The sequence below is a fragment of the Salmo salar genome, chromosome ssa05 (genome assembly GCF_905237065.1).
Source record: "Salmo salar chromosome ssa05, Ssal_v3.1, whole genome shotgun sequence".
Taxonomy (NCBI): domain Eukaryota; kingdom Metazoa; phylum Chordata; class Actinopteri; order Salmoniformes; family Salmonidae; genus Salmo; species Salmo salar.
Genome location: NC_059446.1, coordinates 74299056 through 74322028, shown reverse-complemented (window position 1 = coordinate 74322028; position 22973 = coordinate 74299056). Strand labels below are relative to the sequence as shown.

Here is a 22973-nt window from a genome sequence, read left to right as displayed (position 1 = left end):
CACATGATGCACACTAAACAGTGCTGTAGGACAAGTGGTGTAGTACACAACACATCCTGGGGTGGCAGGTAGCCTAGTGGCTAGAGCGTTGGGCTAGTAACCAAAAGGTTGCTGGATCAAATCCCCAACCTAACAAAGTAAAAATCTGATGTTTGGCCCCAAAACAAGGCAGTTAACTCACTGTTCCCTGGTAGGCTGTTGTTGTAAATAAGAATTTGTTCTTAACTGACTTGCCTAGTTAAATAAAGGTTCAAACTAAAACATGATGAAGACTAGGTAGAGGAAAAGAGCTGATAGACCCAAGATGCCCTAGTTTCTACTTCCCTATGTACACACATATAAACAAAGATGTGCCATTATAATATACTTTAACCGATTATGCAGCAGAGGCTCTGAACTTGCTGCAACTTCATTAAGTGATATCAATCCATCTATCATCCATTGATTCACTTCTTTACATGTGGTCTGTGTTACTTAATTGGAAAAGAAACAAAATCCAACTCTGCCTTGATTGGGTTGTATCCATTTCCATCCCTTCCTACTTTATCAGTGGTCAGAGAAACACAGAGATCTATGGCCACGGATCAGTTTCCTCTCCCCTCGTCCCCTCCTCCTCTCCTCCTCCTCTCTCGTTCACAGCCTGGGGGTGAAATCGGATGGAATGCTGGAGGAGTTGGAGTAGGGCAGATAGGATTACTCCTTCCTTCTCAGGTTGGTCAGTAGTATCACTCTGGTGGGATTGTACCTGGATGTTCCTTACATCTTACGCTCTTCTGTGTGACATCCAGTCTGTGTGACATCATTAGTGGTCTGAACATGAATATGACATGAGAATTATTCCCCTACTCCTTCATTTTCTCTCTCTCTCTCCGTCCCTCTCTTCACCTCTCCTGGACGCCACTCCCAACCCCCCTGGGGATGGACAAACAGATGGACGTACTCAGTCACACTTGGCACCTGTGTCCCATGAATAGTTAAAGAGGGGTTTGGTGACGATCAGGCCATAACTGAGATTAGAACAACCAGCAGGACTCAGTCCAGGCAACAGGCAGGGCTCTGGACCTCCCCAGGAGGCAACAACAACCAGCAGGAGGGGCAGGAGGCAGGACTAGGGGTACAGCACGTGGAATGATGCCTACCCTGTGGAGGAAACGTAGACTTGGAAACGTAGACTTGGGTGGAAGGGAGAAACAAAGCAAACAACTGTCAATCTGTGGTTAAACAAACCCATGACTGTACATTAGACCTCTGCGCCTATGGGTTCGTCCATAGGGATGTATACGTATATACAGTAAGGAGAGGAGACATTGTAGCTGTGTTGTGTGTTAGTGTTTTGCTGAGGTGTTTAAACACTGTAATGCACATTCACCTTCCTATAGATATACCATTGCCTGACACAGGTGTGAGTACACGTGTCCTCTGCATGCTGAAGCCCATAGAATAGCTGGCCTACAGTAGAGTGGATTGGGTTGGGTGGTAGGGACATTGGGGGATAAAGTAGGGGCCATTGAGTAGGACTCCTAGCAGAGAGAGAGAGAGAGAGAGAGAGAGAGAGAGAGAGAGAGAGAGAGAGAGAGCCATAGAATATAGAATTTAGACTTAGTTTGACAACAAAACAATCAAAATGAAAGAAAAGCTGATCAGGACAAAATAAAGGTAGAGGAATTGAAAAAGGATATGATGCCTTGGTGGCAATTCAGTTGAGACGGTGGTGGAAACTGATCCTGACCAAAAAGATGCAGATTGCCTCGTGTACTCTGATGCCACTAGAGAGACACACACAAGTGGAGAGTACATCAACCCTATGCAAATAAGAGAGAGAGAGAGAGAGAGAGAGAGAGAGAGAGAGAGAGAGAGAGAGAGAGGGGAGAGGAGACAGAGAGCAGAGAGAGAACAGAGAGAGAGAGAGAGAGAGAGAGCAGAGAGAGGGGAGAGGAGAGAGAGAACAGAGAGAGAGAGAGCAGAGAGAGAGAGAGAAATAGAGAGAGAGGGGGGAGAGGAGAGAGAGAGCAGAGAGAGAGAGTGCAGAGAGAGAACGAGAGAGAGAGGGGGCTGGACCCTGAGCAGTATGGTCCAGAGGGAAAGGCATTGAAGCGAGAGGAGATTCACACAACTTAACTTAAACTGAACAGGAAAACAGATCCTAACACGACGTAGATAGAGAGAAGACTAAAGAGACGTCTTCTAGAGAAGCATAGACAGCATGAAGACCCTTCATTAGAACAAGCTACGATTCTAGGTTGTTAGAACAAGTAGATAGACACAAAAGCAAGGACGGACGAGAGAGAGAGAGAGAGAGTTTGGATTGCAGTGTTGTCCAACACCAAGCAGCAAAGGACACTTTAAAAAAAAGTTTTCTACCTATATTTTTTTTTACCTTTGTCAGTCTGCATCAGTCTCATTTGGATACGATAAGTCATGGACCCTCCTCTCCTGCCGGTGGCCAGGATGGAGGTGGACGTGGACCTGGGCTTTGCCCTCTTCTTTGTCTTCCTACTCTGTTCCTTCCTGCTGTTCACCATAGTGCGCTGTGCCCAGATGGTCCTGAACCCCTACAGCGCCATCTCTGTCGCCGCATACCAGAATACGGAGGAACAAACTGAGGAGTGACCTCACTCCATACTGGGCAGGAAATAATGTGAGCATTGTGGAAGAACCCTAGCCCGACTGTGGCTAGTGTGCTGAAGGTGGGAAGTTTGGTTTCGTAGTTAAACTTGTGGGAATCAAGAGGAGCAGAAAGCACATGAAGGGAGTGGGACTTAAACGTTTGGAGAATTCATCAGTCCACAGATCTGGAGATGAACATCACACACCATGATAACCTGGAAAACAGGAGCAAATGGGACCATGAGGATTTCAAATTGTTACAGTACAGTTTGTTTAGGCAATGTGCTTTTGGGAAAGTCTACAGTTGTCAGCATGTCATGGACCAGAGTCAGATAAACGTAGGAATGACCACCATTTTAGTTTTTGTATTCCTAATCAGCCACTGTCATATTCACATCTGCTTTCCATTAAAACAAACAGGCTATGCCATGAGAGAAAATGACATGACAATAAAAAGCATAGTTAAATGTCTGTTTCATTTGTGATGTTTTTACAATATGCAGTCTAGGTTATAATAATAATAATTGATTACATTTCTATAGCGCTTTCCATAGAGTCTCAAAGCACTTGAAGAGCAAAAAACGAACTAGCAATATAATATAATATCATGACAGGTCAAGCAATAGAGGCCAAGTCTTTGAAAGCTGCAACTTCTGAAGATGGAAAGGGTCAATTCATGGCTTGAGTATAGGGAGCTGGTCAGAGGATGGTCAATGATTTCATGTCATTTTGAATAAACATAATGCACCTTAATTGCCAATAATTAGTGAGAGTTAAGAGTAAGGGATGAGGTAATGGGAAGAACACAACCATTGAAGAAGGAGCCAACATGTATTCCAGTCTGACTGTAAGCAGAGCATTGGTGGAGGGAAAGTGGTCCAGTTTATTTCTTTTCGGGAGGTATGATGATGCGATAGCGTAAGAATTGCGCTGTTAAGATCAGAGATTTGTTTCCTGGGTATACACCTTCGTTCGAGGTGTACATACCTATGTCTCCTGATTACAAACCAAGTAATATTACTTCTAGATCTTCATGCACTCTTGAGAATCTTGATGATCTCTAAATGGAGTCAGACAGCAGTGGTGAGCACTCTGAGGTTGAGCCAGTCCAGGATTACCTGCAGCGACAGAGCGGGCGCTTCGAGTCACGCGGCCCGGGGCTCAACCTGTGGTGTGCTTTGTTCTACGGAGCAGGGTACCGCTAAAAGGGGTGATCAGTGGGGTAGTGTTGAGTGTAGAGGTGGATCAAATGAACAGGAATATTCCTAGTGTTTGTGACGCCCGCTGTTTGGTGAGACGTAGACCTGGTGGTAATGGAGAGACTGACAATACCCTGTCAGTTTTGTTGAGCTTTGACACAGAGTTTCTACCTCATAAGGTCTGGTTAGGTTATATTTGATATTCTGCGAGGGCCTGTTTCGAACCCACTTTGGTGCTTTAAGTGCCAAAGATTCGGACACATTGCAGCAGTGTGCAGAAGGGAGATCCCACGATGTGAAAAATGTGCAGGAGGGTAGTCAGAGGGAGTGTACAGTTGGCATAGAGAAAGCACTGTCTGTCAATTGTGGGGATTCCCATGCAGCTGTGGATCCGAAGTGCCCTGTGAAAGGGAGCCAGGTTGAGATTGCCAGAGTTCAAGTGGGTCAGAAAGTTTCCCATGCTGAGGCAGTGAAGAGAGTAGAGGATAGCCCAATAGCGAGTGAGTCGACTGGGAGGCCACCAGTGAGTAGGCCTGAAGAGAGAGAGCAAGAGAAGATGAGTTTTAGAAAGGTTGGATTTATTGCGTAATATGGTGGTGATCAACTGCACTGATAGAGTGGAAAACCCAACACCTCTTTGGCCGCCTTTCCTTCCAGTTCTCTGCTGCCAGTGACTGGAACGAATTGCAAAAATCGCTGAAGCTGGAGACTTATATTTCCCTCACTAACTTTAAACATCAGTTATCTGAGCAGCTAACTGATCGCTGCAGCTGTACGCAGCCCATTGGTAAATAGACCACCCAATCTACCTACCTCATCCCCATATTATTTTTATTTACTTTTCTGCTCTTTTGCACACCTGTATCACTACTTGCACATCATCATCTGCTCATCTATCACTCCAGTGTTAATCTGCTAAATTGTAATTACTTCGCTACTATGGCCTATTTATTGCCTTACCTCCTCACACAATTTGCACACACTGTATATATACTTTCTTTTTTTCTATTGTATTATTGACTGTATGTTTGTTTATTCCATGTGTAACTCTGTGTTGTTGTTTGTGTCGCACTGCTTTGCTTTATCTTGGCCAGGTCGCAGTTGTAAATAAGAACTTGATCTCAACTAGCTTACCTGGTTAAATAATGGTGAAATATATATATTTATATTTAAAATCACAAAAGATAGATAGTAGTTGGAGCAGCAGAGAAATATTTGCGTGTCAGAGATTTTAGTGTAGAAGATCTACAGGAAGTTTTGAGAGAAGGGTTCCATCTGACCAGACTGACAGCCTGCTGTAGGATCGTTTAGGGCCAAAGTAGTGGGATGGGCTGATGGTTTTTGGGAATAGTGTATAGTAGGGTTTGATGGTGCAAAATACATTTTATCCCATTCCCCTTTTTTGATCAAAATGTGCAATCCGCATTCCGACCTGCTAAGGGCAGCAATTCGCAACACAGCGTCTAGTCTGCCGGAAAGCCACAGGAAGAAGAAGTTGTATGCGGGGTATAATGAGTGGTCTGTAGTTTTCTAGCTGAATGACTGGATAAATGGACAATAATGATGGGTGAGTTCATTAACTTACAATAAAAATTGTCTCGATTCATAAACAGTGTTTAGTTGCAGATGCATTATACGGGGAGCAGATATAGATTTAGAGAAGGCAACTACAAAAGACTGAACTGCTTGTTAGCATAGCTAGCTAGTCTGCCTCCCCAGCACAGTAACGTTAGCTTGCTAGCGAGGTAACTTTCAGAGTTGGCAAGATTGCTTGAATAAACTCAACTTGTCCGATAAATGAAGATCCACTGTGATTATGTGCACAAAATCACTTACTTTAAAAATTGCATTCCCCCAGGAATTTTATTTAAAGCTACTAGAGTACAATATTTCTGACCGCTAAACGTGTCTTCTCCGCGCACCGCTGTGTGCTAACCTTTTGCCGATGTGACGTTTGGTAGTTGTAGTTTAAATTGTTCACTAAGTGTCTTCCCCCCTATGTTAGTATGGTATACAAATGGTGTAAAAGGTTTTTGATTGCAATGGCTTTCTTTCCAAATAACGAGTTTCAAATGTTTATTTGGATCTTCTAAGATTAGTTAAATACGTTTCTTTTAGAATCTTCAAGACTACAACTACCACGAGCACTGTCGATGTCCCTGCACAATGGTCCCTCATTTCAAAACAATGCGACGATCACATGAAATTGAAAACACTTCCAATGCATGACCTTTGTTACAATATAAACTACCTAGGGTGATATTTTAAACAGATTGTACAGGTGAGTTTTAGTTCCAACGTGTTTAATCGGCCCTGAAACTAAAACAAGGTTCAGAATACCGTGTAGTTGGCTAGCTAGCTAGTTAGCTAACACTAGCTTGATCAGTAATAATGTAATCTTAACAAAGTCTATAAAATCTCTCTCGCTTTCTTTGCCTCATCTTCACACCGTTTCCTCTCTCTGCCTCCTCCCCTTCTACGCTACTCCCGTTGCTTTCTTACTCTCCCTCCCTGTATGTCTCAACCCCGGTCTCTCCATCGTTCTCTCTGCCTGGCCCCGTTCCATTTCTCTCACTCCTGTCTCCCCCCAGGATGGAGGTGGAGGGCTGGGACTCTGGTCTGGAGGAGGAGCTGGGTGTGTCTCTGGAGGAGCTGAGTAAGTGGATTGAGGAGGAGGTGGAGAGGAGCGAGGCAGTCCGCCAGAGGAAGGCCCAGCTGGCTGAGCTCAAAGAATGGGTGGAGCAGAAAGAGAAGGAAGAGGAGGTGGTGGACAAACTCTTCAACAATGCCAACCAGTGAGTGTGTGTGTGGGGATGATGTTTTGTTTCTTTCTTTCTCAGGTCCATAGTAGAGTGGAAGACTTTAGGGTGTGTGTGTGTGTGTGTGTGTGTGTGTGTGTGTGTGTGTGTGTGTGTGTGTGTGTGTGTGTGTGTGTGTGTGTGTGTGTGTGTGTGTGTGTGTGTGTGTGTGTGTGTCAGGTCTATAGAAGAATGTGAGGCCCGGCTTACTGTAAAATAGGAATGGTGTGTGTGTTAACGTCTGTGTGATTCTCTCCATTGTGTGTGTGTTTCAGGTCCATAGTGGAGTGTGAGGCTCTGGTGAAGTCCACCTACAGTAAAATGGGTCTGGTCTACAAGGAGAGCTCTTCAGAGGATGAGGGGGGAGTGGGAGGGGTTCAGTCCTCTGATGTCATAGAAATTGACGATGATGATGACGATGATGATGTCATCGCTGTGGGCTTACGTACGTACTGACACTTCCTCCCAGTGAGCTAAACAATATGTTTACCAAAGAGAACCTGTCCAGAGGGGCAGCTCCAGGATAAGACAGTACTTTTACTGTTGTTTTATTTCTTTACTTACCTATACACACACACACACACACATACACACACACACACACACACACACACACACACACACACACACACACACACACACACACACACACACACACACACACACACACCTTTTTTTCGCACTATTGGTTAGAGCCTGTAAGTAAGCATTTCACTGTAAGGTCTACACCTGGTGTATTCGGCGCATGTGACAAATAAACTTTGATTTGATTTGAAGACACAGGAGTGAATGTCTAACCTGGTTTCTTTTCTCTCTTTTCTGACCTCTTTCCTCTCAGTGGTTCCACCCAAGAAACCTGGGATACCTATTCAGGATGCAATGGTGAGAACAAATAATTAGTCACACACACACACACTCGTGTTAATTGAATGTGTATTAATTGACCCTGTTATCTGCAGCTTTCCAGTGTTCCTCCCAGCCAGTGTTGAAGCTTGTCTCTCTCCCTCCCTTCGCTGTCTCTCTCTCTCCCTTCGCTGTCTCTCTCTCTCCCTTCGCTGTCTCTCTCTCTCCCTTCGCTGTCTCTCTCTCTCCCTTCGCTGTCTCTCTCTCTCCCTTCGCTGTCTCTCTCTCTCCCTTCGCTGTCTCTCTCTCTCCCTTCGCTGTCTCTCTCTCTCCCTTCGCTGTCTCTCTCTCTCCCTTCGCTGTCTCTCTCTCTCTCTCCCTTCGCTGTCTCTCTCTCTCTCTCCCTTCGCTGTCTCTCTCTCTCTCTCCCTTCGCTGTCTCTCTCTCTCCCTCCCTTCGCTGTCTCTCTCTCTCCCTCCCTTCGCTCTCCCTTCACTGTCTCTCTCTCTCCCTTCGCTGTCTCTCTCTCTCCCTCCCTTCGCTGTCTCTCTCTCTCCCTCCCTTCGCTCTCCCTTCACTGTCTCTCTCTCTCCCTTCGCTGTCTCTCTCTCTCCCTCCCTTCGCTGTCTCTCTCTCTCCCTCCCTTCGCTGTCTCTCTCTCTCCCTCCCTTCGCTGTCTCTCTCTCTCCCTCCCTTCGCTGTCTCTCTCTCTCCCTCCCTTCGCTGTCTCTCTCTCTCCCTCCCTTCGCTGTCTCTCTCTCTCCCTCCCTTCGCTGTCTCTCTCTCTCCCTCCCTTCGCTGTCTCTCTCTCTCCCTCCCTTCGCTGTCTCTCTCTCTCCCTCCCTTCGCTGTCTCTCTCTCTCCCTCCCTTCGCTGTCTCTCTCTCTCCCTCCCTTCGCTGTCTCTCTCTCTCCCTCCCTTCGCTGTCTCTCTCTCTCTCCCTCCCTTCGCTGTCTCTCTCTCTCCCTCCCTTCGCTGTCTCTCTCTCTCCCTCCCTTCGCTGTCTCTCTCTCTCCCTTTGCTGTCTCTCTCTCTCTCCCTTTGCTGTCTCTCTCTCTCTCCCTTTGCTGTCTCTCTCTCTCTCCCTTTGCTGTCTCTCTCTCTCTCCCTTTGCTGTCTCTCTCTCTCTCTCCCTTTGCTGTCTCTCTCTCTCTCTCCCTTTGCTGTCTCTCTCTCTCTCCCTTTGCTGTCTCTCTCTCTCTCCCTTTGCTGTCTCTCTCTCTCTCCCTTTGCTGTCTCTCTCTCTCTCCCTTTGCTGTCTCTCTCTCTCTCCCTTTGCTGTCTCTCTCTCTCTCCCTTCGCTGTCTCTCTCTCTCCTGCTCCCTCCGTCTCTCTCTCTCTCTCTCCCGCCCTGGCTCTCTCTCTTCCACATACAAACAAACAAACAAACAAACAAACAAACAAACAAACACTGGTTGTAGTTAAAATTCAGAAAGAAGTTTGAACAATATCCGTATGTATGTGTTAATTGTGTTTGAACAATATCCATATGTATGTGTTAATTGTGTTTGAACAATATCCATATGTATGTGTTAATTGTGTTTGAACAATATCCATATGTATGTGTTAATTGTGTTTGAACAATATCCATATGTATGTGTTAATTGTGTTTGAACAATATCCATATGTATGTGTTAATTGTGTTTGAACAATATCCATATGTATGTGTTAATTGTGTTTGAACAATATCCATATGTATGTGTTAATTGTGTTTGAACAATATCCATATGTATGTGTTAATTGTTTGTGTGTGTGGTAGTTTAAGGAGGCGTCGGCAGCTCTCCAGCGTTCCTCCCAGCAGGTGTTGAAGCTGGCCCAGACAGTCAACAAGAACTCTTCTTCTGGGCCTGCTATACAACAGCCAGGTAATGGCACCAATGTGCAATTCTATATGTCTGTGATTGATGTATACCTCCGGGTTACTAGGTGGCGTTCTCTCTTCAGTGTTGCCCATGATGGCAGTGTCTTTGTGTGTGTACATACTGCACAAACGTTCACGTGCGTTTTGTATTTTGTGTAGGGGGCCCAGTGCCCATGCCAGCGGTGTTTGTGTCCCAGGCCACGCCCAGGAACACACCCACCCAGCCTAACCCCTCCCTGAAAGATGATGAAATCAGACTGGAGATGAGTCTTCTGGGAAAGAAGCGCACCAAGACCTGGCACAGCGGAATGCTCATCGCCATCAACCCTGTCGGTGAGACACACACACACACACCTCTCCACACACACACACACACACACACACACACACCTCTCCACACACACACACGCACACACACACACACCTCTCCACACACAGACACACACACTGATGCACATGGTGAAGTTTGACATTGAATGTGTGTGTTTGTAGGTAATGGTTACAGTAAGTACAAGGTGAAGTTTGACATTGAATGTGTGTGTTTGTAGGTAATGGTTACAGTAAGTACAAGGTGAAGTTTGACATTGAATGTGTGTGTTTGTAGGTAATGGTTACAGTAAGTACAAGGTGAAGTTTGACATTGAATGTGTGTGTTTGTAGGTAATGGTTACAGTAAGTACAAGGTGAAGTTTGACATTGAATGTGTGTGTTTGTAGGTAACGGTTACAGTAAGTACAAGGTGAAGTTTGACATTGAATGTGTGTGTTTGTAGGTAACGGTTACAGTAAGTACAAGGTGAAGTTTGACATTGAATGTGTGTGTTTGTAGGTAACGGTTACAGTAAGTACAAGGTGAAGTTTGAGAACAAGGGGAAGAGTCTACTGTCTGGGAACCACATAGCGTTTCACTATCACCCCACTCTGGAGAGGCTATACGTGGGAGCCAGGGTGGTCGCCAAGTACAAGGACGGCAACCAGGTCTGGCTCTACGCTGGCATCGTGGCAGAGATGCCCAACAACAAGAACCGCATGAGGTGAGAAGCTGTGTGTGTGTGAGCATGTTTCAGATATCCTCTGTGTGTTTGGTGAAGGGTTGTGAAGCTGTTTCAGATATCCTCTGTGTGTTTGGTGAAGGGTTGTGAAGCTGTTTCAGATATCCTCTGTGTGTTTGGTGAAGGGCTGTGAAGCTGTTTCAGATATCCTCTGTGTGTTTGGTGAAGGGCTGTGAAGCTGTTTCAGATATCCTCTGTGTGTTTGGTGAAGGGCTGTGAAGCTGTTTCAGATATCCTCTGTGTGTTTGGTGAAGGGTTGTGAAGCTGTTTCAGATATCCTCTGTGTGTTTGGTGAAGGGTTGTGAAGCTGTTTCAGATATCCTCTGTGTGTTTGGTGAAGGGCTGTGAAGCTGTTTCAGATATCCTCTGTGTGTTTGGTGAAGGGCTGTGAAGCTGTTTCAGATATCCTCTGTGTGTTTGGTGAAGGGCTGTGAAGCTGTTTCAGATATCCTCTGTGTGTTTGGTGAAGGGTTGTGAAGCTGTTTCAGATATCCTCTGTGTGTTTGGTGAAGGGTTGTGAAGCTGTTTCAGATATCCTCTGTGTTTGGTGAAGGGTTGTGAAGCTGTTTCAGATATCCTCTGTGTGTTTGGTGAAGGGTTGTGAAGCTGTTTCAGATATCCTCTGTGTGTTTGGTGAAGGGTTGTGAAGCTGTTTCAGATATCCTCTGTGTGTTTGGTGAAGGGTTGTGAAGCTGTTTCAGATATCCTCTGTGTGTTTGGTGAAGGGTTGTGAAGCTGTTTCAGATATCCTCTGTGTGTTTGGTGAAGGGTTGTGAAGCTGTTTCAGATATCCTCTGTGTGTTTGGTGAAGGGTTGTGAAGCTGTTTCAGATATCCTCTGTGTGTTTGGTGAAGGGTTGTGAAGCTGTTTCAGATATCCTCTGTGTGTTTGGTGAAGGGTTGTGAAGCTGTTTCAGATATCCTCTGTGTGTTTGGTGAAGGGTTGTGAAGCTGTTTCAGATATCCTCTGTGTGTTTGGTGAAGGGTTGTGAAGCTGTTTCAGATATCCTCTGTGTGTTTGGTGAAGGGTTGTGAAGCTGTTTCAACCGTTGTCTGTGTGTTTCAGGTTCCTGATCTTCTTTGACGACGGTTATGCCTCCTACGTGACCCTGCCTGAGCTCTACCCTGTCTGCAGACCAAGTAAGAACCCTCCTTTCTGTCTTCATGTCCTCTCTTTCCTTTCATAATGCTCTCTCTTCTCCTATCAATCTGGTTTTGGGATGTGACCTCAGCTTACCCTCTTCACATCTTCTCTCACCATCTCTCCTCTGCCTCTCCCCATCATATTTTCTCCCCCAGTGAAGCGTACATGGGAGGACATAGAGGATGCATCGTGTAAAGACTTCATAGAGGAGTATATAACGTCATACCCCAACAGGCCCATGGTGCTGCTGAAGGCAGGCCAGGTCATCAAGACAGAGTGGGAGGGGACGTGGTGGAGGAGCAGAGTGGAGGAGGTGGACGGCAGCCTCGTCAAGATCCTCTTCCTGGTATGATGACATCATCACTGGGATTTGATTACCAGCAAACTTTATTTATAGTCTGATTTAACGTGACGGTCGCAGCATATGTTATAAACAGGGATAGTTTAGTTTCTGGTTTGTTTTTTCTCCTTCAGGATGACAAGCGTAGTGAGTGGATCTATCGTGGTTCAACTAGGCTGGAGCCCATGTTCAACCTGAAGACCAACTGTGCCAACACCCAGGAGAAGAAGATGGCTGGCCAGCAGAGGACGCGCCCCAGCATGGGTAACACTCACTCTAGTCAATCAATCAATGAATATATGAACAAACAAACCAATCACTTAACCAATCAATCCATCTTTAATAACCCAGTGGGACCACATATTATACTGTACACGACGGAACCTTGACTTGTCCTTCATTGGATAACTCTAATCTCTACTTCATTGTGATGTCGGTAACCACTTTCTCTCTCTCTGTAGGAGCATTGAGGACCAAGGGCCCCGTGGTCCAGTATCACAGTGGGGGGAACACCACAACCCCCAGCGGGACCCCCACTAAATCCCCCCATCCCCTCTCCCCACCCTCCTCCATCCCTCCTACACCCTCCCAGCTCAATCAGCCTGCACGAACAGAGTGAGTATCACACACACACACAGTGTAAATCTTGTGACATTCCTTGAAAATGGACATTCTCTCTCCCCTCTCGCTGCTACATTTCCCCCTTTTCTCCCTGATCCCCCCCCCCACCCCCCCCCACCCTCAACAGTCCTAAGTATCAGATGGCTAAGAAGAGTACTTCTCCATACATTCCCACGCCAGGAGGCTCTCGCACTGGATTGGCCAGTAATAGCCACACCCCTAAAGCCATGCAGCCCCAACCTTCAACTGGTTCTCCCGGGAACTCATCCAGGTGAGAGAGGGGACAGGAAATGTATGATCATAAAATAATCATTAAATCTGCATTAATTAGTTCCCTTCTCCTACTGCTATTGAACATAATCTCTTACTAAAGAGCCACACTCACAAATATGCAGTTTTATAGGAATCTATTCGTAACTCTACTTCACTCTCGCACCCCCCTCCAGAATGTATGTCCTTCAGACTGGCAACATCCAGACTCTCACGTCCCTACAGCCTATCCAACACCAGCAGCAGTCTCTGCCCCCTCCTCCCCAAGCCCCTCCCACCGCACCTGCAGTGACCCCATACACCATCAGTAACGACCGGATTCCCCACGAGCCCTCGTACCGCGCCCCCACAGACCGCATCTTCTACCTGCCTCACACCTGCCAGCCTGCTTGTCTCAACCGTATCCGGCCCTCCAGACCAGATATGCACCGGGGCAGGAACCCCCTGCTCACCCCTCTACTGTACGAGTTCAGACGCATGACGGGGCGACGGAGAGTCAACCGCAAGGTAAAGACAGAAAAATAGTTTTGAGAAGTATTTTATCTTTGAGGAAGCAGGATTTGGATTATTATAGGGGGGACAGATTTTAGTATTAACTATCTTTCACCCCCCCCTCTCTCTCTCCCCAACCCCCCCGTTAGATGTCGTTCCATGTGATCTACAAGTCTCCTTGTGGGCTGTGTCTGCGCAGCATGGCGGAGATCCAGCGCTACCTGTTCCAGACGCGCTGTGACTTCATCTTCCTGGAGATGTTCTGCTTGGACCCCTATGTCCTGGTCGACCGGCGCTTCCAGCCCCAGAAGCCTTACTACTACATTCGAGACATCACCAACGGCCGCGAGGACATTCCCCTGTCCTGCGTCAACGAGATCGACATCACACCGCCCCCCGACGTGGCCTACAGTGAGGAGAGGGATTTCTCAATCAGTATATAGGCCTTGAGTTACTATAGAGGCCTCAATCAAACGATTACCCATCAGAGCACTAGGTCTTCCTGTATAGTACGGGCCAATGGGGGTGCACTAGCTACACAACACGTAAGGAAAGGGGGATTCCTAGTCAGTTGTACAACTCAAATGTGTCTTCTGCATTTAACCCAACCCCTCTGAATCAGAGAGGTGTGGGGGGGCTGCTATAATCGGACATTCCACGTCTTCAGTGCCCGGGGAACAGTGGGTTAACTGCCTTGCTCGGGCAGAACGGCAGAGTTTTACCTTGTCAGCTCAGGGATTCGATCTAGCAACCTTTCGGTTACTTGCCCAACACTCTAACCACTAGGCTACCTGGAATAGGGAGTCACTTGATACTCAGTTGAGATGAAGTCATAGAACTGGAACATTGGGATGAGTGGGATTAGTTCTAATTCTCTGGTGAAGAATTCCTGAAGACGTCAGTGACTGATGGATGTCTATGTGTTCCCAGGTAAGGAGCGTATCCCTGAAGACGGAGTGTTCATCAACACCAGTCCAGACTTCCTGGTGGGCTGTGACTGTACCGACGGCTGCAGGGACAAGTCAGTACTATGACTCTTGACCTTCTGACCTTCCTGTGACCCCCCTCATCTGGGCTCTGTCTTCTGCATGGCTTCCACTACATAGATTTCACCTGTCCAATTGTTAAATCAGGGATTAACTCATTTAGTCAATTGAAAGTGTTGACATGGGGATTGTGTGTGTTGTGCAGGTCCAAGTGTTCGTGTCACCAGCTGACCCTGCAGGCCACCGCCTGTACCCCTGGTGCACAGATCAACCACACGGCTGGATACACACAAAAGAGACTGGAGGAGTGTTTGCCCACCGGGTGAGAGACGCACACAGACAACACACACACAGACAGCAAACACAGACAACACACACAGACAACACACACACAGACAGCAAACACAGACAACACACACAGACAACACACACACAGACAACACACACACAGACACAAACACAGACATCCCTCTTACTAATCTCTCCCCCTCTCCGTCCTTCCCTCTCTCAGGATTTATGAGTGTAATAAGCGTTGTAAGTGCTGCAGTCAGATGTGTACTAACCGTCTGGTGCAGCACGGTCTGCAGGTGAGGCTGCAGCTCTTTAAGACCCAGAACAAAGGCTGGGGCATCCGCTGTCTGGACGACGTGGCCAAGGGATCCTTCGTCTGTATCTACGCCGGTACGTCACTAGGTGGTGTGGTGGGGGAGGAGACAGAACAGTGTTACACATGGATAACAGAATGTACCGCTATTCACATTGCATTACATGTAGGAAGTGGACTTGTCATAAGCATTCATAACAGCACATGGCTCCTTGTCAGTGTATGTAATTGTTTAAATGCCTACAGATGAATGCAGAATGAATACTAACGTAGAAAGTCTTGCCCTATTTCCTTTACTTCACTTCTTTTCTCTCTCTTTCTCCTCCCCTCACAATTCAATTCAGGGCTTTAATGACATGGGAAACATGTTTACATTGCCAAAGCAAGTGAAATAGATAATAAACAAAAGTAAAATCAACAATTAACAGTAAACATTACAGTTTCAGAGGATTAGAGACATTTGAAATATCATATTATGGCTATCTACAGTGTTATAACTGTATAATGTAAATATGGCTTGTATTTACAATGTTTGTTTTTCACTGGATCCCCTTTTCTTGTGGCAGCAGGTCACAAATCTTTCTGCTGTGGTGTCTCACTGTGGTATTTCACCTAATAGATACGGGAGTTTATCCACATTTGATTTGTTTTCAAATACTTTGTGGGTCTGTATAATCTGAGGGAAATATGTGTCTCTCTATGGTCATACATTTGGCAAGAGGTTAGGAAGTGCAGCTCAGTGTGCACATAGCATGTCTTCTCTTGAGAGTCAGGTCATGCCTATGGTGCCCTCTCTCAATAGCAAGGCTATGCTCACTGATTCTGTTCATAGTCAAAGCTTTCCTTCATTTTGGTCAGTCACAGTGGTCAGGTATTCTGCCACTGTGTACTCTCTGTTTAGGACCAAATAGCATTCTAGTTTGCTGTTTTTTTGTTAATTATTTCTAATGTGTCAAGTAATTATCTTTTTGTTTTCTCGTGATTTGGTTGGGTCTAATTGTGTTGTTGTCCTTGGGGTTTGTGAACAGAGCCCCGAAAACCAGCTTTCTTAGGGGACTCTTGTCTAAGTTAATCTCCCTGAAGGTGATGGCTTTGTTATGGAAGGTTTGGGAATCGCTTCCTTTTAGCTGGTTGTTGAATTTAATGGCTCTTTTCTGGATTTTGATCATTAGCGGGTATCGGCATAATTTCGCTTCTGCGTGCATTATTTGGATGAGTCTCAATTTGGTGTTTGTCCCATTTTGTGAATTCTTGGTAGGTGAGCGGACCCCAGACCTCACAACCATAAAGAGCAATGGGTTCTATAACTGATTCAAGTATTTTTAGACAGGTCCTAATTAGTATGTTACATTTTGATGTTCCTTTTGATGGCATAGAAGGTCCCTTCTTGCCTTGTCTCTCAGATCGTTCACAGCTTTGTGGAAGTTACCTGTGGTGCTGATGTTTAGGCCGAGGTATGTATTGTTTTTTTGTGTGCTAGAGCTACAGTGTCTAGGAGGAATTTGTCTTTGTGGTCCTGGCATCTGGACTTTTTTTGGAACAGCATTTTTATATTAGTGAGATTTACTGTCAGGGCCCAGGTCAGATTGTAGTAGGGTGAGGCCGGATGCTGCAGACTGCCCTCGCCAATTCGTTGATATATATGTTGAAGAGGGTGGGGCTCAAGCTGCATTCCTGTCTCACCCCACAGCCCCGTGGAAATAAATGTGTGTGTGTATTTTTTGCCAATATTAACTGTACACTTGTTTGTGTACATGGATTTTATAATGAATGTTTTTTTTCTTCCCCCCAACACTGCTTGCCATCAATTTGTATAGCAGACCTTCATGCCAAATTGAGTCAAAAGCTTTTTTGAAATCAACAAAGCATGAGTTTTGGTTGGGGTGTGCAGGGTGAATATGTGGTCTGTCGCACAGTAATGTGGTAAAAAGCCTATTTGACGTTTGCTCAGTACATTGTTTTTATTGAAGAAATGTACGAGTCTGCTGTCAATGATATTGCCGAGGATTTTCACAAGGTTGCTGTTGACGCGTATCCCACAATAGTTATTGGGGTAAAATTTGTCTCCACTTTTGTGGATTGAGGTACTGAGTCCATGGTTCCAAATATTGGGGAAGATGCCAGAGCTAAGGATGATGTTAAAGAGTTTAAGTATTGCCAATTGGAATTTGTTGTCTGTATATTTTATCATTTCATTGAGGATACCATCAACACCACAGTCCTTTTTGGGTTGGAGGGATTGTATTTGGTGCTGTAGTTCATTCAATGTAATTGGAGAATCCATTGAGTTCTGGTAGTCTTTAATAGCTGATTCTAAGATTTGTGATTGATCATGTATGTGTTTTTGCTGTTTGTTCTTTGTTATAGGGCCGAAAAGATTGCAGAAGTGGTTTATCCATTCATCTCTGTTTTAGATAGATTACTCTTCGTGTTGTTGTTTGTTTAGTGTGTTCCAGTTTACCCAGAAGTGGTTAGATGCTATGGATTCTTCAATTACATTGATCTGATTTCTGACGTGCTGTTCCTTTCTCTGTATTGTTTTAGTGATTCACCAAAGTGAAGGCGTAGACTCAGGTTTTCTAGGTCTCTATGTTTTTGGTTGGATAGGTTTCTCCATTTCTTTCTTAGGTTTTTGCGTTCTTCATCAAACCGTTTGTCATTGCTTTGAATTTTCTTTGGTTGTCTGCTTGAGACTTTTTCTACAGATGTTTTTTCTACTGCCAAGGGATGAGCTGTAGGTGTATCTACCATAGGAGTCTCTTCGAAGCCTACCACTGACTATGTACAGACCCAGCATGCGTCAGAGCTGCAGGAGTTGGGACCCATTTTGTTGGTTGATTTGTCATAGTTGTGTCTAGGGGGTGATTTGTGGGAGGATATACTGTCACCTCCAGGTAGGTGTTTGTCCCCCTGTGTGCTGAGAGTGTCAGGTTCCTGTCCAGTTCTGGCATTTAGGTCACCACAGACTAGTACATGTCCCTGGGCCTGGGAATGGTTGATCTCCCCCTCTAGCGGGTTTGTCTCCTCTATACCATTTTTCTTGACGATTACAATGTCTGTATTTCCACATTATTTGTAGTCTGGGTTCCTGTTCTTTAGACCAAAGGCAGATGACCTCAGACCTTGTATATTCCAGGATGAGATAGTAAAACCTTTGTGTTCCATGGTGTCTAGTGTTGTTTTCGTGTGGTTTTGTCTCTCTCTCCTCTTCTCTCTCCCTCCCTCTCTTCTCTCTCCCTCCCTCTCTTCTCTCTCACTCTCTTCTCTCTCTCCTCCCTCTATTCTGTCTCCCTCTCCTCTCTCTCACTCTCTCCTCCCTCTCTCCTCTCCCAGGTAAGATTCTGACAGATGACTTTGCTGACAAGGAGGGTCTGGAGATGGGTGATGAGTACTTTGCTAACCTGGACCACATAGAGAGTGTGGAGAACTTCAAGGAAGGGTATGAGAGTGAGGCCCACTGTTCAGACAGTGACGGGAGCGGGGTGGACATGTCCAGGCTGAAGAACCCCCCCTCGTCCTCCCTGGCTTTGCAGAACAAGAGCCTTCCCAAACCCCCCCAGAGAACCAATGCTGCCAACCCCGCTGGCAAAGGTGAGGGGTCACAGTTTAGTAGTCTAGAAAGAGTCTGGCTTTTACTTTTGACCAGAGCCAAAGTAGTACACTATATCGGGATTATGGTGCCATTTAGGACTCACCTAGTCTGAAATGACACCCTTTGCCGTTTTACGACTTCCTTCTCTCATTCAGCGCGGGGTGCTGGTGGCGACTCCTCTAAGGATGGGGATAGTGATGAAGAGTCGAACAACGACAAAAGTTCAGACGACACGTTTGTGAAGGACCCCTACTACAGCTCCAGCTCTGTGTGGAGGAGCTACACCACCCGTCGCCAGGCCAAGGGCGTTAAGGAAGGTGTGTGTGCACTTAACTGAACCCTCAGTTGTAATGCTGGGACTGCAGTAGGAAGTTGTGTTGAAGGCCCAGTGCAGTCAAAAATGTGATATATATATTTCCACACTGAGGTTGGTGTAAGAGCTATTTGAAAAGACCGCCTGCAATGTCAGCCTGTTGTGGTGGGATGGAGTTTTGTCCTGCCTGATGACATCACCAGGTGGTAAATGAGTTAATAAGAAAGTGTTCCAAACATCTCTCTAATAACAGCTAGTTATCTGTTTCCCACTTGCCAGGATCAACTGGGGATCCTTAATAAATACACACATACTCCCAGACAGTCCTAGCAAGGTTCATGCTTGAGAAATTTCCATTTTCTAGAAACTTTTATTAAATTTTTTACTATTTTAATTGAAAACAATCACAGTAAGATACTTAATTGTTACCCAGATATATTTGATATTGAGAAAAACAGCTTCATTGAACCTTTTTACATGTAGCAGCGTGATGTAAAATGCTATTTATTTGATCTGTCCCCCCCATCCAGGGAGCCAGGACAGTAAGGATGGTGTGTCAGTGGGGGGAAAGGAGGACAGGAAGCCGCCCCCCATGCCAGAGGAGAGTGGGAAGAGTAAAGTAGCGTCCTGGCTCACCAACCAACCCTCTACCTCCCAGGCCACCGTTAAGATGGAGGGACTGAAGATAGAGAAGAAGGTGAGGGAGAGGGAGGGGGGAGAGTAGTCCATATCCATCTTAGCTATTTTGTGTAGATCCGCTTACATATATTAGGAGAATTCGATCAGCCTCGATCTCTTGCTTTCATCTCCTGGTGTTCTGATTGGACACCCTCTCATGTAATGATTGATTCCTTCTCATGTTTATTAATGAGTGATTTGTGTTCCGGTGCTCTGGTTGGATATTGATACACCTTCTCCTGTTATCTCTGTTCCAGGAGCCCGGAGACCAGAAAAGGTACGTAATGAATGATTATGAAATGGAATTTCAACCTATTTAACTCTGGCTTGGCCCTTTTAGGCCTGTGTTGCACAATATCAATGTACTTGGTAAAATGTGCCATATGAATAACATTCGATAACGTTGAGTGAGTCTGTAAGTGTGTGTTTTTGCGCCCTCTGCAGTCAACAATCAGTGAAGACGGAGGGAGGGAAGAGACAGGATGTGATGACGCTGTCGGACAGTGATGACGTCCAGACCATCAGCTCTGGATCTGATGACAACAAGGAGAGAGAGAAACGCACACAGGGTGAAGATGGGGGAGGTAGGGAGAGGAGAGGATGGGGGAAAAGAGGAAGGCAGAAGGGAAATGCACACGGGGAGAAGGGAAGGCGGAGGAAAACATGCACCAGTTTAGGAGGAAATTGGAGGGAGAAGGAGGAGAGGTAGGGGTTGAGGGGGCAGGGGAGAGGGGAAAACACATGCAAGGTGAGGAGAGAGGGAAGTTGGGGCTGTGGGTTCATAGACCTCTGTGCTTTATCAGGTATTGCCAGACCCGTTCATGTGGTGCTTCTCCCTGAATTGACCCTTTCTCTTCTCCCCTTCATCCTCTCCTCCATCTCCTTGCCTCCTGTCTCAGGTGCGGTGAAGAGGCAGGTGGCTGTGAAGTCCACACGAGGCATTGCTCTGAAGAACTCCCATGGCCTGATGGTGAAGACTGGAGGGGCTGGGATAGGGCCAGGGGGAGGCCCGGGGGGGCACGGAGGGGCACAGGGTAAGGGTGGGGACGGGGGAGACAGTGGACCTAAAAACACACGGCTGTTCTTCGATGGCGAGGAGTCCTGCTACATCATCGACGCCAAGCTGGAGGGCAACCTGGGACGCTACCTCAACGTGAGTGTAATATGTGTGTGTCACTTTCTATTAGCCGGTAATAGCTGGCTTTTGTCTGATTAAAAAATAAATGCATAAAAAGCCTTTAAATAAAATTACCGCCGGCCAATAGAAAAAATCCCAGTGCGAAGTTTTTGCCTTTTCATCGATGGAAATACAGTTGACTGGTCATGCTTATCGGTTTATAGGGACATTTTGCATAATTTAGTGGAATGTAATTGGCTCGTATGTACAGTATATTAGTTATGCATCTTATTTATCACACGCGTACAGCATACAGATACAGAGTCTTTTAGTGGAAAATCTGTCAGATAGCGGAAGAGCTGCTGCTGCAGCATCTTGTGCTGCTTTCAAGACACCTGGGAACTCGTAAAAATACAAGGTCAAATCATGACGTCCGTGAACTTCAGGTTGGAAAGTCGGAGCTCTAGAAACAGACCCGAGTTGGATGACCATTCATAACAATTTTTCCGAATTGGAGCTAGTTTTTTCTCCAGTTCCCATTTATCTTGAACTCACTGAAGTCAGAGATTTCCGAGTACCCAGTTGATTTGAACGCTGGCATCAAACAGAAACAGAAGGCATGTTTCATCAGCGCGCAGCATTTCAGTTTGCAATGGAGACAATATGCATTTTGACAAAGGGGAATGAAGCTCTCTCTCCTCTCTTCCCTCTCATCTCTCCCCCTTACAGCATAGCTGCAGTGCTAACCTGTTTGTCCAGAATGTGTTTGTAGACACACATGATCTGCGTTTCCCCTGGGTAGCCTTCTTCGCCAGCAAGTGAGTGTTCTGTATTAGACATGGTTACATAGACTTGGTAGAAGCCTGTTACTCTGATAAAGAAACATGTATTATTTGAAACGTGGTTTTGTGCTGAGCACTTGTGAATGTTGACCACTGAGTCATCCACTAACGTGTGTGTGTGTGTGTGTGTGTGTGTGTGTGTGTGTGTGTGTGTGTGTGTGTGTGTGTGTGTGTGTGTGTGCGTGCAGGCGTATCCGGGCGGGGACAGAGTTAACGTGGGACTATAACTACGAGGTTGGCAGTGTGGAGGGGAAGGAGCTACTGTGCTGCTGTGGCTCAACAGAGTGCAGAGGAAGACTGCTATAAGAGACCACCCTCTATACCTCCATCTCATCCCTCAATTTCTTCATCTTATCTCGGAGTGCAGAGGGAGTTCTGCTGGAAGAGACCTCTCTAACTCCGTCTCCTCTCTGAGTGTAGAAGATGCCTGCTGTAAGGACACTATGTTAACCTCCCTTACTATGTCATTAGAGAAGATGGGACACCTGCACCAACGAGTCTGTCCACGTTTCTCTCTTGTTCCTCCCCCTCTCTTTTTTCTGAATTGTTTGTCTGCCTATTGCTGACATTGTAATTCTTTACTGTTTTGTCTGTATGCCCAGTTGTATTTGACTGTCTGTGAATTCAGACCAAACTGTGCTCTTCTCACAACTGAATAAAATCCTGTTTTCCACACATTCCACATAGTTTTTAATTATGTTTTATACAGAAGGATTTCAGTGTACTGCAGGCCTAGATATCATTTGGGCTCATTACAGCTGTAGTAGTGTTTCCCTCAGGAAAGCAGGAAGCCACTTTCATGGACACTGGAGTAGCCTGTTAGTGATGTTGGACTCAGTGTCTGTAGATGAGCCCCTGTGGACGTGTCTTCATACATGTCCACTGAGCAAAAATATAAACACAACAATTTCAAAGATTCTACTGTTACAGTTCATATAAGAATCAGTCAATTGAAATAAATTCATTAGGCCATAATGAATGATTTCACATCACTGGGAATACAGATGTCCATCTGTTGGTCACAGATACCTAAAAAACAAAAGGTATAGGTGTGGATCAGAAAACCAGTCAGTATCTGGTGTGACCACCATTTGCCTCATGTAGTGCGACACATCTCCTTCGCATAGAGTTGATCAGGCTGTTGATTATGGCCTGTGGAATGTTGTCCTACTCCTCTTCAATGGCTGTGTGAAGTTGCTGGATATTAGTGGGAACTGGAACACGCTGTCGATCCAGAGCATCCCAAACATGCTCAATGGGTGACATATCTGGTGGGTATGCAGGCCATGGTAGAACTGGGACATTTTCAGCTGCCGGGAATTGTGCACAAATCCTTCCGATATGGGACTGTGCATTATCATGCTGAAACATGACGTGATGGCAGCAGATGAATGGCACGACAGTGGGCCTCAGGATCTCATCACTGTATCGCCGTGGATTCAAATTGCAATCGATAAAATGCAATTGTGTTTGTTGTCCATAGCTTATGCCTGCCCATACCATCACCCCACCACCACCATGGGTCTCTCTGTTCACAACGTTGACATAAGCAAACCTCTCGCCCACACGACACCATTCAGTTGAAACTGGGATTTATCCTTGAAGAGCACACTTTT

The 22973-nt window shown here is 45.9% G+C and overlaps 1 protein-coding gene and 1 long non-coding RNA gene across 4 annotated transcripts; both read left to right on the top strand.

The window, feature by feature from the left end:
* The first annotated feature begins 2073 nt into the window (after positions 1-2073).
* LOC123743166 (cortexin domain containing 2) lies at positions 2074-3074 on the top strand. Its single transcript, XM_045718858.1, has one exon. The coding sequence runs from the start codon at positions 2419-2421 to the stop codon at positions 2608-2610; it is 192 nt and encodes a 63-aa protein (XP_045574814.1). The 5' UTR covers positions 2074-2418; the 3' UTR covers positions 2611-3074.
* Positions 3075-5260: 2186 nt separating this feature from the next.
* LOC106574986 (histone-lysine N-methyltransferase SETDB1-B) lies at positions 5261-22034 on the top strand. 3 transcript variants are annotated; one of them, XR_006769977.1, is made up of 25 exons: positions 5261-5373; positions 6398-6601; positions 6880-7049; positions 7443-7486; positions 9207-9312; positions 9468-9641; positions 10137-10341; positions 11425-11498; positions 11658-11848; positions 11977-12106; positions 12304-12457; positions 12591-12734; positions 12910-13240; positions 13375-13636; positions 14156-14246; positions 14417-14533; positions 14723-14892; positions 18149-18406; positions 18563-18724; positions 19251-19417; positions 19656-19675; positions 19843-19967; positions 20298-20551; positions 21245-21333; positions 21546-22034. It is a non-coding gene; the product is annotated as a histone-lysine N-methyltransferase SETDB1-B (long non-coding RNA). The 3 variants fall into 3 exon arrangements; XR_006769976.1 differs by having other exon boundaries at positions 19843-19982; XR_006769978.1 differs by lacking the exon at positions 5261-5373 and adding an exon at positions 5828-6087 and having other exon boundaries at positions 19843-19982.
* The last annotated feature ends 939 nt before the right edge of the window (positions 22035-22973 follow it).

Bases quoted from the DNA above. Each gene is read 5' to 3' on its own strand.
- LOC123743166 (XM_045718858.1), top strand. From the start codon at position 2,419: ATGGACCCTCCTCTCCTGCCGGTGGCCAGGATGGAGGTGGACGTGGAC.